This window comes from Trachypithecus francoisi, unplaced genomic scaffold (genome assembly GCF_009764315.1).
Source record: "Trachypithecus francoisi isolate TF-2019V2 unplaced genomic scaffold, Tfra_2.0 Lachesis_group13, whole genome shotgun sequence".
In the NCBI taxonomy this organism is placed as follows: domain Eukaryota; kingdom Metazoa; phylum Chordata; class Mammalia; order Primates; family Cercopithecidae; genus Trachypithecus; species Trachypithecus francoisi.
The window spans coordinates 118,505,088-118,518,660 of record NW_022681458.1 but is presented as its reverse complement, the minus strand read 5'-3'; the positions used below and the strand labels follow the sequence as shown (position 1 = coordinate 118,518,660).

Below are 13,573 nucleotides of genomic sequence, written 5' to 3'. Positions count from 1 at the left end.
GATTCCTGCTGGCCGGGCACAGTGGCTCATGCCTGTAATCCTAGCACTTTGGAAGGCTGAGATGGGTGAATCACGAGGTCAGGAGTTCAAGACTAGCCTGGCCAATATGGTGAAACCCCATCTCTACTAAAAGTACAAAAATTAGCCGGGTGTGGTGGTGTACACCTGTAATCCCAGCTACTTGGGAGGCTGAGGCAGGAGAATCGCTTGAACCCAGAAGGCAGAGGTTGCAGTGAATCAAGATCATGCCACTGCACTCCAGACTGGGTGACAGAGCAAAACTCCATCTCAAAAAAAAAAAAAGATTCTTGCTAATGACATTTCTCATGACAAATAGTAACCAAGTAGTTCGATATGATAATTGCTTTCCCCTGTTTTAAATGTTACTTCGATATGATAATTGTTTTCCCCTGTTTTAAATGTTACTTCGTCTCAGGAATGATAGGAAAACCAGGTGATAATCATGTTACCTCTGAGGCAGGAAATTGCTAGGCTAGCAGTAGGAGAGAAGGGGAAATTTTCTTTTCCCTATAAACTCTGTACTATTTGAATTTTATTCTAAGTGTGCATTACTTACTCAAAACAGTACATATTAAGGGTTTTTTTAAAAATTTTTTTTGTAACAAAAGCCGTATTCAAACATTAAAAATTTTTAATGCTTCATCGAATATCTTCATGTGTAAATCTCACTCTGAGCCCTGGGTAGAGAATGAGACAATGGTATCGTTTTTGGCCACAGAGCAAAGGCCAACATAGCTGTCAATCATCCTAGTAATGAAACTGGGCCTGGCATCTCTATGCCCATAGATTAGTTAAAGCCCCTAGAGGCACATTATTTTTTCTTCTCATTTTTAATGGAGTTTTTTGTTTGTTTGTTTTTAATCCACTTCTGCTTGGTAATGTGATTGCAGAGAATTAGGGAATATGTGATAATGACAAATATTTACATAGTGCGCAAACATTGTTCTGAGTCCTCACAATCCCATGAAGTAGTAGTTTGTTCTTGTTGCTTTTTAACAAATGAGGAAACTGAAACACAGGTAGGTTATATATAAGTTGCCCAATGTCACAATGGTGATGGTAGAGGCAGGACTCAAACCCAGTCTTTGTAACTGTGCTCCTGTGAGCCTCTAGATAAAATGCTGTTTGCAGCTGATGAGAAAATAGTATCAGAATAAAGGAAAATGAGCCCAGCCTGGTGGCTCATGCCCGTAATCCTAGCACTTTGGGAGGCCGAGGTGGGCAGATCGCTTGAGCCCAGGAGTTCGAGACCAGCCTGGCCAATATGGTGAAACCCCATCTCTACAAAAAATACTAAAATTAGCCAGGCATGGTGGCATGTACCTGTAGTCTCAGCTCCTCAGGAGGCTGAGGTGGGAAGATCACCTGAGCCTGGGGAGGTTGAGGCTGCAGTGAGCTGTGATTGTGCCACTGTACTCCACCCTGGGTGGCAGAGTGAGACCCTGTCTCAAAAAAATAAATAAAAATAAAGGGAAATAGAAAAAAATTGTGATTCCCTGGTTATAATTTGTATTGTTTAGTTTATTTCCTTTTTTTGTAAGTGAACTTAATCTTCAGTTGATCGGCAATTTTCAGCAGGAATGATAAAGAGTCTTCATGGATGGCTAAAGCTCGCCTTTGGGTTTTCCTTTTCTCATCTACTGAAAACACCCCTCACTTCCAGGAACTGTCTGCGTAGGTTTCTTAGCTGAGCTCCATCACCATTAACTTTCCTCCCTCTCTTCTGCGACTTCTGCAAGCCCTTCCTTAACTGACTTGAAATGAGAGCCCCAAAAGCTCACAGAGACTCTAGGGCTGTGGTGCATATCCCTCACCTATTCTTGTGAGTCAGTACAAAACATTAAATAGCTCAAAATTTTATTTATTGTTATGCTCCTCAAGAAAGATCCCTCCTTTAATAAAGGCAAGGAAATCCTTAATTTTAAGTCATGAATGGAAAATTAAGGCATGAAATAAGGTCAGACACATAGATGGCTAGTTTTTAGACCCAGCCTTTTATAAAATAGGTGTGGAGCTGCTGTGTATTTATTAAGTTCCTACCACGTGCCTGGCATCTCAATAGGCATTTAACAAGCATTAGCGCCTTTATCCCTCATTAACACTCAAGGAGTTATATATTATTATTTCCATTTTACAAATCAGGAAATTGAAGCTCAGCAAAGTTAATAAATTCCCTCTGTAGCTTCAAAGCTAGGAAGAGGGAGGCAGATTTTGATATGACACCTGACTCTAGCAAAGCAGGTGTCGGCACTCCTCCACTTTTCTGGCTTTTCACCTGGTCTTTGCTTTCCCACATATTCCTGGCACCAGTTTTGCAGTACTATTGCTGACTCACTTCAGGGCTCTGGGATATTGCTTATATGGGTCTGAGAGACTCAAATGCATGCAGAGTGGTTGGGTCCTCTCCCACCATCTCTTCAGTCCCTTATGGGAACATTGACTGTGACTTCTCATTTGAAGACCCTTTGCCCAGCCAAAGAATAGATGTCAGGTGGAGGCTGTCCTGTTGTTATCTTTTTGGTCAGCATGATGCCTTTATGTCTTAACTTACAGGCTTTTACTTATTCTTGCTTAGACATAACATAAAAGTATTTAAATATTAAATCTTTTTTTTTTTTTTTTTTGAGACGGAGTCTCGCTCTGTCGCCCGGGCTGGAGTGCAGTGGCTGGATCTCAGCTCACTGAAAGCTCTGCCTCCCGGGTTTACGCCATTCTCCTGCCTCAGCCTCCCGAGTAGCTGGGACTACAGGCGCCCGCCACCTCGCCCGGCTGGCTTTTTTTGTATTTTTTAGTAGAGACAGGGTTTCACCGTGTTAGCCAGGATGGTCTCGAACTCCTGACCTCGTGATCCGCCCGTCTCGGCCTCCCAAAGTGCTGGGATTACAGGCTTGAGCCACCGCGCCCGGCCTAAATCTTTAGCTTATTGTCTTTAGCCATCCTTAGGAGACTGTTTGAATTTTTTGCATTCATCCTTGGTTATATAGCCCATTCATTTTTTTGGTGCATGATTTTTTTTTCAGTTATTTTTCTTTTGTACTAATACTGTTGTAATAAGAATGAAAAATTAGGAAACGGAGAAAGGCAAAAACTAAATCACCCATGTTATCACCAGCCAGGGATAGCCACTGATATTGCAAGCAGGAAATAGAGTTGTGAATATCTGTATGAAGACTTAGAGATTGCGAAAAAAAACAACAACAACAACAGCAAAGGCACTGTACTATGTATTCTATTTTGTTGCTTGCTCATTTGTTGCTTGCTTATTTTGCTCAGTGATATATTGAGGAAATCTTTCCATGCCAATAAAGGTACCTCCATAGCATTTTTAGTGGCTGAAGATTATTCATTGTGTGGAATTAGTTCAGCTACATACGGTTTATATATCTCTCTCTTTTTTTTTTTTTCACTTGACCATTACATAGGACATCCTTGTAGCTAAATTTATTCTTTTATCTCTAATTATTTGCTTAGGATTTATTCCATGAAGTGGAATTGGTCAAGATTATACCTAAGGCTTTTAGTACTTCTTGCCAGATTGCCAGGCAGAAAGGCTGCTGTGAACTTTATCATCCGAACTTATGATGGGTACATTCTTTTTTTATCTTGGCTTCATTTTTCTTCCTTTGGGAGATTATTCCCAGTACCTGCTTTCTTCTTTGAAGTATATTACTTTCTTCTCCCTATCTCATTTGCACAGAATAGCTGGCTGCTTTCTAGAAAGCCTGCCCAATAGGAGGTGGTATTTTTCAAAGGACGTAAGGAATGGAAACTACCACCTTCCACTTTCACATCATAATCATAATCAGCTCCTCTGTCTCACGTAGTGTGCTGTGACACAGCTTCCTCCTTGAGCTGTCAGCCCTCCACAGCCGTGAAGTGTCTGTCCTGTGCAGTGAGGTCTTTTACTCCCTCTTAGCCGTGAATAACAGTGCCCACACTGTTTTACCCAGACCCAAAAGATATATTCATTTACTATTTGGGAGCATTTTTTTTGGTAGTGTAGACTTTTGTATGAGAATAGAGGGAAAAGAGAAAAGGCTTCTTAGAGCTTCCAGACTAGTTGGAAGGAAGTGCTCTGTGGAACTTACTGGGTCATCTAAGAGACTGTCATTTAAAGTTACTACTCCAGTGTGTTCTTCCATAGGGAATGCTGTGAGGAAGTCCTTTTCATTCAGCTTGTAAAATATAATGTAATGACCTACGTAAAGCAATGTTAGTAATAATGCACATCCATATGTATGTGAATATGTATATATCTTAGCCCTTACTGTGTGTCAGGTACTATTAAATATACTGATTAGTTTATTTTCATAGCAACTCTACTTATACCTGATATACAGATGGAAAACCACAGAGGTTAAAGTTACTTGCCTCAAGTCAGAGAGGTATAGTAAGCAATGGAGCAAGCATTAAAACTCTAGCTTGTTTGACTCCATGTATTCATTCGGTAATATTGATTGAACACTTACTGCATGCCAGACCATGTTCTAGGAGCTGAGGCAACAGTAGTGACATTCCAGCTAGTGAGGAGTTTGAGGGCTGATCCAGAAGAACTACCTGACTGCGAGGTGGCAGTAGCATATGTAAGCTTTCTTTGGGTGATGCTTTGACAGGTTTGCTTGCAGGGTAGAGGAGTCCCTTACACCATGAGATCATCCAGAAGCTTGGATGCAAGGGCCACATCCAGAGTGGGAGGTGAGGAAAGGAACTCCCCAAGATCACAGAGGAGGCTCATGTGTCTTGGCGATGTTGCTCAGCATCACATAGGGAGTCTGTGGTCAGAGACCTATGAAGAGCCCCAGTGGCTTGAGGTCTACCTAGCCACAGGGTTTATCCTATCTATGGTGAGAAAATGCCAGCACTTTTGAAGGGTTTGCAAAGTAGGCAGGCTCTAAATGACAAAAAGTCTGATTATTTAGGCTATGTATAAAACATTTTGATATGTAAAAATTTGAGTTTGTGCTGGTCAGCTTTTGAGCCAATGGGTGTCAGTCTTCTGTGAAGAAGTAAACAATGCAGGAACCATGTTTAGCTCATTTATGTAATACAGCAATCTTATTCTTACCCACCAAGTCATACTGTTCAGTGCAGACTCAAGAAGACCTGAGTTGGGGCTGGTGCTGTACCTCAAAGAGCAGAAGATATATACTTACATAGCAGAGCTCAGGTAAAAGAGAATGGAATAACAAGGGTGAGGGGTGTCACTGGAGAAGATTCTACAGAAATGATTGCCATCCTTCTGTCTTTCATCGTTTCTTTCAGTCAATACCCAGGCACTTCATTTTTGTTGTTGTTTTATTAATGTGAGAATTTTGGAGAAACATTTATTTGTCCCATTTATAGTAACTTTTATGAAATCTTTCAGCACATTGCACTTGGCAGTGAAAACATCTATGGGGTCCCTTTAGGTGAAAGGCAGAATTACTGACAGGACACATAGGCTAAGTAAGATGGATCTGTTGGAGTTGGGTTTGGGCTGTGTGGATGAGCTGTTAAGGTCAGTGGAAAGTATTGCTTCCTGTTGAGTTGGGCGTGGGCTGGCCCACTGGAGGTTTTGACTGTAGAATGCCATATTGGTGGTGGCTGTTTTGCTGCCTGTTCCATTATTTCAGTAAAAAGTTGTCTGCGGTAATCGTGAGGGAAGCAATCAGGGATTTGCTGCAGACACTGCCATGGTGCTGTGCCGTTCTACCTCCCTTCCCTGTCTTGAGGACTGTGAACTCAGAGTAATTACTCTGACAGGTGAAGCTGACTTGTAACCAGACCTGCAAAGTGGAGCTCTGACTCTCACAGTGCAAGAGTTCTCTGCTTTACAAAAGGGTCAGCTTAATTTTTTTAACCCTGTGTGTGTGCCTTTTACCATCTGCAAATATATATAATTTATATAAATTATATATATATATATTATATATATATATATATATATATATCTCAGAACCTAGATAAAGGGTGATGAAAGTAGAGATATGAGACATTTTGCAAAGTGCTTAAGTGTCTCAGTTCTGGAGTCATCCTGTTTTTATCACTTACTGCCTTTTTCACCATCAGCAAGTTTTTTAACCTCTGTGTGCCTAAGTTCGTCTACAGAAGATAGCAAGGATAACTACACTCATAGATGTGGGGATCAAATGGGCAGCACAGATATAGCAGAATGTGCCTGGCACGTACCTACTATTCAGTAAGTGGTAACTATTACTGTTGCTACCACTATTAATGACAGAAGGATGAATTGATTTTATATTCCTTTTTAAGAGCACATCATGTAAAGCATGGTATATTTTTTATTAATCTCAGACTTTAAATTTTTTATGGAATTATGTTACCAAGTCAGTATCTTTACAGGATTAAAAGAACACAAAGGAAGAGACCCTGGGAGCATCCTTCAAGATCTGTTAGCTTCATTTTACAGATGCAGAAACTGAGGCCCATTGAGGGGAATTGCCTTTCTCAAGGTCATGCAGCTAATTAGTGGCAGAGATAGGACTGGACATCAGTATTCCTGACCCCTGTTGATTTAAAGGGTGACTTAGCAATAGCTCTTTATAGTTAGCCTGTAAGGCCCTGACATTTAGGTTGTATTACTTCAGCAGACCATTGTTGTGATCCATGTGGCAGCTTCATATTGTAGAATGAGTCTTGTGAGAGGGCTAGCTGAAATGACTGGTGGGTGGCTAGAGTGGCAGTATGGGGCAAGTTAGTGTCAGGGACAAGCCTTGAAATGAGAAACCAGGTTACCTAGGGTCAGGCCTCATAGTGTCCCAGAGATCTTGAACAAATTTTTCAATGTCTGCTTCCTCAATAGTAAAGTGAAGTTAGTGGTATGTGCCCTGTCTCTGCTTCACAGTGTGGTTTATAAAATGTAAAAGAAAGGTGAGATGTATATGAAGTTTTATACTTTAACATGTAAGGAATAATTCACAAAAGCCAACAATGTCATTGTTTGGCGGAATAAAAGGTCCTTTTAGCCTTTTAGCTGTTGGTGTCAGTATGCTCTTGTTTTGGAGTCAATCCTTTTTTTTTCAGAAGAATCCAATTTCTTGCCTTGGGTTATTGACTCTTTCAGTTGTAACTAAGGATAATAGCAGTTAAGCTCAAGCTGTAATAGTAGAGCTCATTGGAAGCCAAACCAGGCACAGTAACTGACACCATGTAAGTTGATTCTATTTTGCATCTCCCTGTAAGTGTGTTTTATGTTATTTATAGCTTCCTATTCATGTAGGCACCAGCAGTAAACTGGGGAATATTTGTGGCAGGAATTTTTAAGAACAGCTTTAGCATCATCTCAGGCCCTGATCCGTTTCCTTTTCTACAAAATTGTTTGAGATTATATAGTATATGTTACAGAAAGAATGTTTTTCTGTATGCTCGAAACTGTATACTAAAGTAAAATAATAAAGTTAACCAGAATTATCCATGGGGAACAATTCCAGTTAAAATAAAATGCAGTGTCTGGAAAAACCTGATAGTAGTGTTTTTTTGTGGTGATGTCCAGGTAATGATTAGATGCAATAAACCCGGGTAGTAGGGAAGAAGAGAGATGTGGGGGTGAGCAGCCCAAATACCTTGCTGGCATAGCAGCTGCCTACCTGCACCCAGAGCCCTGAGCAGATATTACTAGTGTATTATTTGACAGCCAGCTTAGTGGTCAAGAAGGACATTCATTTGGGGTAGAATGGCAAACCACTTCATCTGGGGCTGAAGACTTGCATTTATTGATCATTTACTACATGCCACGTATTTCGTTTAGGATATATATGTGTGCATATATATAATTTTAGAATATACCCCATGGTAGAGGAAGAGCTTACAGTGAGCCGAGATCAGGCCACTGCACTCCAGCCTGAGCGACAGAGCAAGACTCTGTCTCAAAAAAAAAAAAAAAAAAAAAAGAATATACCCCATGGCTGGAGGCATCCAGCAACCAATTCAGGAGGAGAGCCTTCTCACACTCAGTAAACTTGGCTGTCTCATCCACTTAGGAAGTGTACAAGCCCTGCCGGAAATACAAACGCCACCAGGGAGCAGAGGAGCTGCTTGATGAGGAATCTCGAATCCATGCTACGCTTTTGGAATATGGCAGGTAATGAGTGGGACCCAGTCTAGGTGTCTCTTTTAAAAGAAAAGCTAATTTAAGTTGCTTCATTTGGATTATCTTGACTGGCTTCTACCTGATTAAGTTTCTGCTTTCAGCCATGAGATTTTCAACATCAGGGACTTTTCTCTGGTAATGAATTACCTGTTTCTATGGGCATCGTTTGTAATTCCTCTCTGGAAACGTGCACCTGGCTCTGCCCTCCTTTGGGAGTTGGGGTGTTCCAGGAATTTACAGAGGCTGAGGTACTCTGTCCTTCATGCCCCTGCTATTTGTTAAAATCTTCAGGTAAATGAAAGTAATGAAAGCAGTTTCAGTGATTTCACTTTAAGTGTTAGAATAATAAGTTCAGTTTCCTGTGACTATTGTCCTAACTAGGAAAATGAAGAATTTAGAAGTAGTTTTGTCGCTTCTTAAAAACATCTCTAGTTAAAAAAAAAAAAAAAAAAGTCTTATTTTATATCCTTAGTTTTTACTTAAAAAAATGCAAGGACATGCTTCTCCCCATGGACTTTTTTGGTTGTCACTGGGTATTAACCTTCTTTTACGTCATGCATTCTCTTCTTAGGGTAACTGATTCCTTGATGTGAGTAAGTCTCCTTGTGCTTCCTTTGTGTTGGGAGAGGCTCCTGTGTGCTGCTCTGCCTCACAGCCCAGCCCTTGTGGGGTGGCTGGAACTAACTGCACTGCCGCTGGCATTTCCCTAAGTGAGCATCTGATGGCTTTGCCTGCCCTCTAGGGTACTGGAGAGAACCAGTGGGAAATTAGGCTTAATTTTTCTAGTTTCCAAATGGAAGTGTATGCAATTGCTTGTGTTTTTTTGTTTTTTGTTTTTTGGTTTTTTTTTTCCCTTAGAATAAAAACTAGTCTGTTTCTAAGGAAATTGAAGTAGTTCTGGCCCTAGGCTGTGTGTGATGGCTGCCCCCACAGTTCACTAGTTGCTACTGTGAATTGAATGCCTCCTCCAAGTCAGGCATCACCCGGACTAGCTATGTACTGAAAATGCCAAGTAACTTGTTAGCAGTTATTAATGATGATTAATTATTAAGAATTTAAAGACAGCAACAACAGCCAAGTGAGGACCCTTCTAAACATGGGGCACTGTGCTAGTGGACGGGTTGTGTGCTCAGGAAGCCAGCCCTGGGAATCATGACAGAGTCTCTCTAGCCATGCCCACCTGCAAGTGAGCAGGTGAGGCTGCACAGCTCTGGGAGAGCCAAAGCTGGAGAGACAATCTCTGTGGGTGTCACGTGTCCCAGAATGAAGAAGTTCTTGGGAGAATGTAGTGGATTTTGTGAGTTTGTATTATTTATGTGTCCATTTTTTCCATCATCATGGAAAATCGAATTTTCCTGAGGATGAAAAGGAGTTAGAAATTCAGTAAATTGTCCACCTCGCTGAGACCAATGTTGACAAAATTTCAGAACATATTCTTGTTCTGAAATTCTCAGGTTCAAATGGGATCTTTTGCATATACGTTGTAGATGGTAGCTAGTATCACCATCTGAAGGCTGGGAAAGTTCAGAACCTCCCTGCCTGTCCTCAGGAGTGATTGATGCTGTTTAAGGTGAGAATCTGGCTTGACTCTCTTTAGGAAAGGAAGCAAGACAGATTTTGCATGACTCTTTTCAAACTCTGTGAGAAAAAACAGTGTCTTGATACCAGTCCTGGTTCCTGTTGGTATGGTCATGCTGACTTCTGCTAATTTCTAAGGCTAGGGTGGGCATTTCCTGAAGGTTTTAGGTTTTTGGGGTTTTCTTGGGTGGGAGAGAGATGTTACTTTGTTTTTTTTTAGCTTTTTCGGCAAGGAGAAGGTAAGTTTGTGGCAGGTAGAATAGTGGGTACTTAGGACATTCTGATAGTATATTTATCTCATTCTCCTCTTTGAGACTAATAATGACAATATTCAGAAAGGTTAAAAAATGACTTAAGGTCATAAACTAATAAGAGGCTCAGACTAGTACTTCAACTAAGGTGTCTGGAACTCCAAAAGCATGTCATTTTCATTGTCTGCAAATACTGTTTGTGCCTTCAGTGAGAGTATATTTTTAGGCTCTGAGTTTTAGAAAGACTGGTCTGAAACTAAGTAAGAAGAGAATAGTTATTAAAACTCACAGAGCAAATCAGATCAAATGTACAGGCCCCAGCAAGTGTGTGTTCTATTTCACCTCCCTGGGAAGGCTACTCCCTTCCTTTCTGGCAGTCTGTTTCCTCTAGGTTCTGTTCAGCACTCTCCACTGCATGGACATCTTTCCCACTAAATGAGGATTGTATGACAATATATGTGTGTGTATATATATATGTATATAATTTTGAGCAGTTTGTTCAATGTCGAAAACACTCAGTAAATGTTAACCACTAGCCGCTGTCATCATTCTCCTTATTGTAATCATCATTATTAGCAGCAACAGTTTTCAGTTTTCAAATGCCCTCACATATGACCATTTCCCCTTACAATTCTCCTTGTGCTTTTGTGCTTATGCATGAGTGAAGAGGGGAGCTTCCCCTTGGCCCTGTGAAGGTTCACCAAAAATGAACTGACAAAAGGCAGATTAACAGGAGAAAATGGCACACATAGTTTATTATTGTATGGAGGAAAACCACAGAAGTGTGACTACCCAGTAACCCAGTGATGTGCAGATGCGTGTATATCCTTCTTCACAGGGGAAAGGCAGATGGGGAAATACGCCAGTTTGAGGGGTAGTAAATGATGTTTTGGGGAAATGAATCAGACGATGGTTAATAAATGACTGTCTAGAAATTGAATGGGACGGGAAACAGACCATGGTTTGGGTTCTAGGTATGGTATTTAATTTTCAGTCTCTTGCTCTGTGGTAGATAATGAGATTTCAGGGAGTGGATGGAAGACACTTGTGTTTTCTTTAATGGGTCCAGTCTTTATATAGATGAGAGAAGACACCATGTTCTAACATCTGACCTTCAAGTGCCTTTAATCCAAGTTATTCAGCATATTAGGGTGCCATATTTGGGGGCAAGAGCCCTTGGACTCCTTCACTTATTACCCCTCACACTAGCCCTCCCTCTAGCACGTGTATGGGAAGTCTCACCCTCTGGCCCTTTTCTCCCCAGCCCCTGTCAAACAAGGCTGGCCCCCTGCTGGCCCCAGGACTCACTTTGTTCCATCTTCCCTTCTCCTTTAACACTGCGGCATTCCTGACTTCTTCACCCACCCCCCACTGCAGTGTGGCATCACTGCTTTAGGAGTCCAGATCCCCCTGCCAGTGTTTCTGTTTTCTACCTTATCTTACGTCTTGTCAGAGGGAAAGTATTTTGACTTCTAGAGCAAGAAGGTCTGAAATCAGTGTTTCTTCCTTGGGGTTGAAGGTCACTCATCAGCCTTACACGTGTACCACGGTGCCTTTTGGCTTTTAGATCCGCATTCCATCTCCTTCCCCCTATTTTGACTCTTAGTTGCTTAAATAAAGGTGAATTATGAGCCTCGTCAACTATGCTGAAAGCCTTAAGGACTGTTTATATGTTAAAAAACATGTTTGGGTATATTTTTCTAAGTGTTAATGGTGTTAGGAAAACAAGACTCATAGTTTTGATTTTGAATGTAAACAAAATTGCACACCTATAATATTTCAATTTTATTATGAATTCAGTCGATTTTGAGAGGCTAACTTAAGCACCTAACCGTGCTATGAAACTGCTACTCTGGGGAAATGCATTTTATGTGCTGTATATTTGACTTGGAAGAGGAGGTTTGGAGCACAGCCTCCAGAATGCTGGAGTTATCCTGTTCCTCGGTATTCAAGGCCTAACTTTGAGTTGCCTAGAATGACTTCAAGGCAACTCAAAATTAGGCCTTGAATACCGAGGAACAGGCTAACTCCAACATTCTGTAGTTAGTAAATAAAATATGACGTATCTCTCCCAACCTGTTTATATCTCCGATGACGATAAGGCCTATGACATGCTCATAAAAGGTATTTAGTAAATTCTTGTCAAATGAATAAAGAACAGAGTTCACAGTCCTTAGTATTTAGGGCTTTTTATGTCCCTATTTTGTTTTGTATTCCAAACAGATAATGTCTTAGTTTGGCCTGAGATAAGTGTTCTTAAAAGTTAGTTTGTTTTCTAGAATTGTAGTGTCCCGTATGGTAGCCACTAACTATATGTGGCTATTGAGCAATCGAAATCCAACAAGTGTGGCTCAGAAACAGAATTTTGATTTTAATTAAGTTGAATTTAAATTTTAAGATTCGTGCTTGATTTGCTTAATGGAAAATGTTTATCTCTGGAATAACTTGGGCATGTGAACCTACTCACCTACTAGTTTAAAAATTGTATGCATGTCCCTCTTTATATTTGTTTTGTACTGTGCTGTTCTAAATGCACATCCTTGATTTAAAGACCAGGTCCTATGTCTAAGATATGAAGAAGTGAACTGGATGATGGGAGGGGCTCTTTGGTGCCAACAGTGTAGGTAGCAAGAATCGATGAGTCAGAGCCAAAGAAGAGGAATGCAGGAGCAAATTGAATCATGTGGGACTGCAGATCAGAGCTGGCACTTGGGGGAAATGGGCAGGGCTGACAGGAAAAGAGGAAAGGGAGGCAGTAGTTAATAGGCAGTTAAGAACAGAGCTTTGTCATGGAAACCTCACTACTTTGTGACATAGATGAGGCCTTTAGAAAAATCACATGGACTCTTCATTCATGCAGCAACTATTGATTGAGTGCCTACTATGTGGCAGACACTGAACTGCCGGGCAGTGGGGATACTGAAGTGAATGAAACTGTACATGAATATTTATAGTAGCACTGTAAATATATTGCATAATATATTGCACAATCATGAATTTAGCAATTCATAATTGCTAAAAAGTAGAAACAACCCAGATGTCTATCAGCTGATGAAACAAAATGTGGCTTACCCATATAATGGGATATTATTCAGCCATAAAATGGAATTAAGTAGTGATTCATGCTTCAACCTGGATGAACTTTGAAAATATTCTCATGAGTCAAAGAAGCCAGACACAAAAGACCACATATTGCGTGATTTCATTTCTATGAAATCTCCAGAACTGGTAAATCCAGAGAGACAGAAGGTAGATCAGTGGTAGACAAGGGCTGGGAATAGGGAAGAATTGGGATTAACTGCCAATAGTAACAGAGTTTCTTTTTGAGGTGATGGAACTTTTCTTGATTTCCATAATGGCGATGATTGCACAACATAGTGGATACACTAAAATCCAGTGAGCAATACACTTTAAAATGGTGAATTTTATATTACATGAATTATAAGTCAGTTTTTAAAATATTTTTAAAAGTGAATGAAGCAGATTTCTTCCTCTCCAGGAGCTCGACAGAAAGGCTTAGAGGGTTACTCATGACCGATAATTATGTTCACCACACAATGAGTGCACTGGCTCTCACAGCAGCTCACATCTGGGGGCTAACATAGTTTTGGTGACTTAGAAGAGTCTTCCCAGA

The 13,573-nt window shown here is 40.7% G+C and overlaps 1 protein-coding gene across 4 annotated transcripts in view; it reads left to right on the top strand.

Moving 5' to 3' along the window:
- CCDC93 (coiled-coil domain containing 93) overlaps positions 1-13,573 on the top strand; it is a 94,157-nt gene that overhangs the window by 19,726 nt on the left and 60,858 nt on the right. For all 4 annotated transcript variants that reach the window (XM_033231727.1, XM_033231725.1, XM_033231724.1 and 1 more), the window contains one exon: positions 8,001-8,101. In XM_033231727.1, coding sequence (XP_033087618.1) covers positions 8,001-8,101 — 101 coding nt within the window. The remainder of the gene's footprint in view (positions 1-8,000; positions 8,102-13,573) is intronic.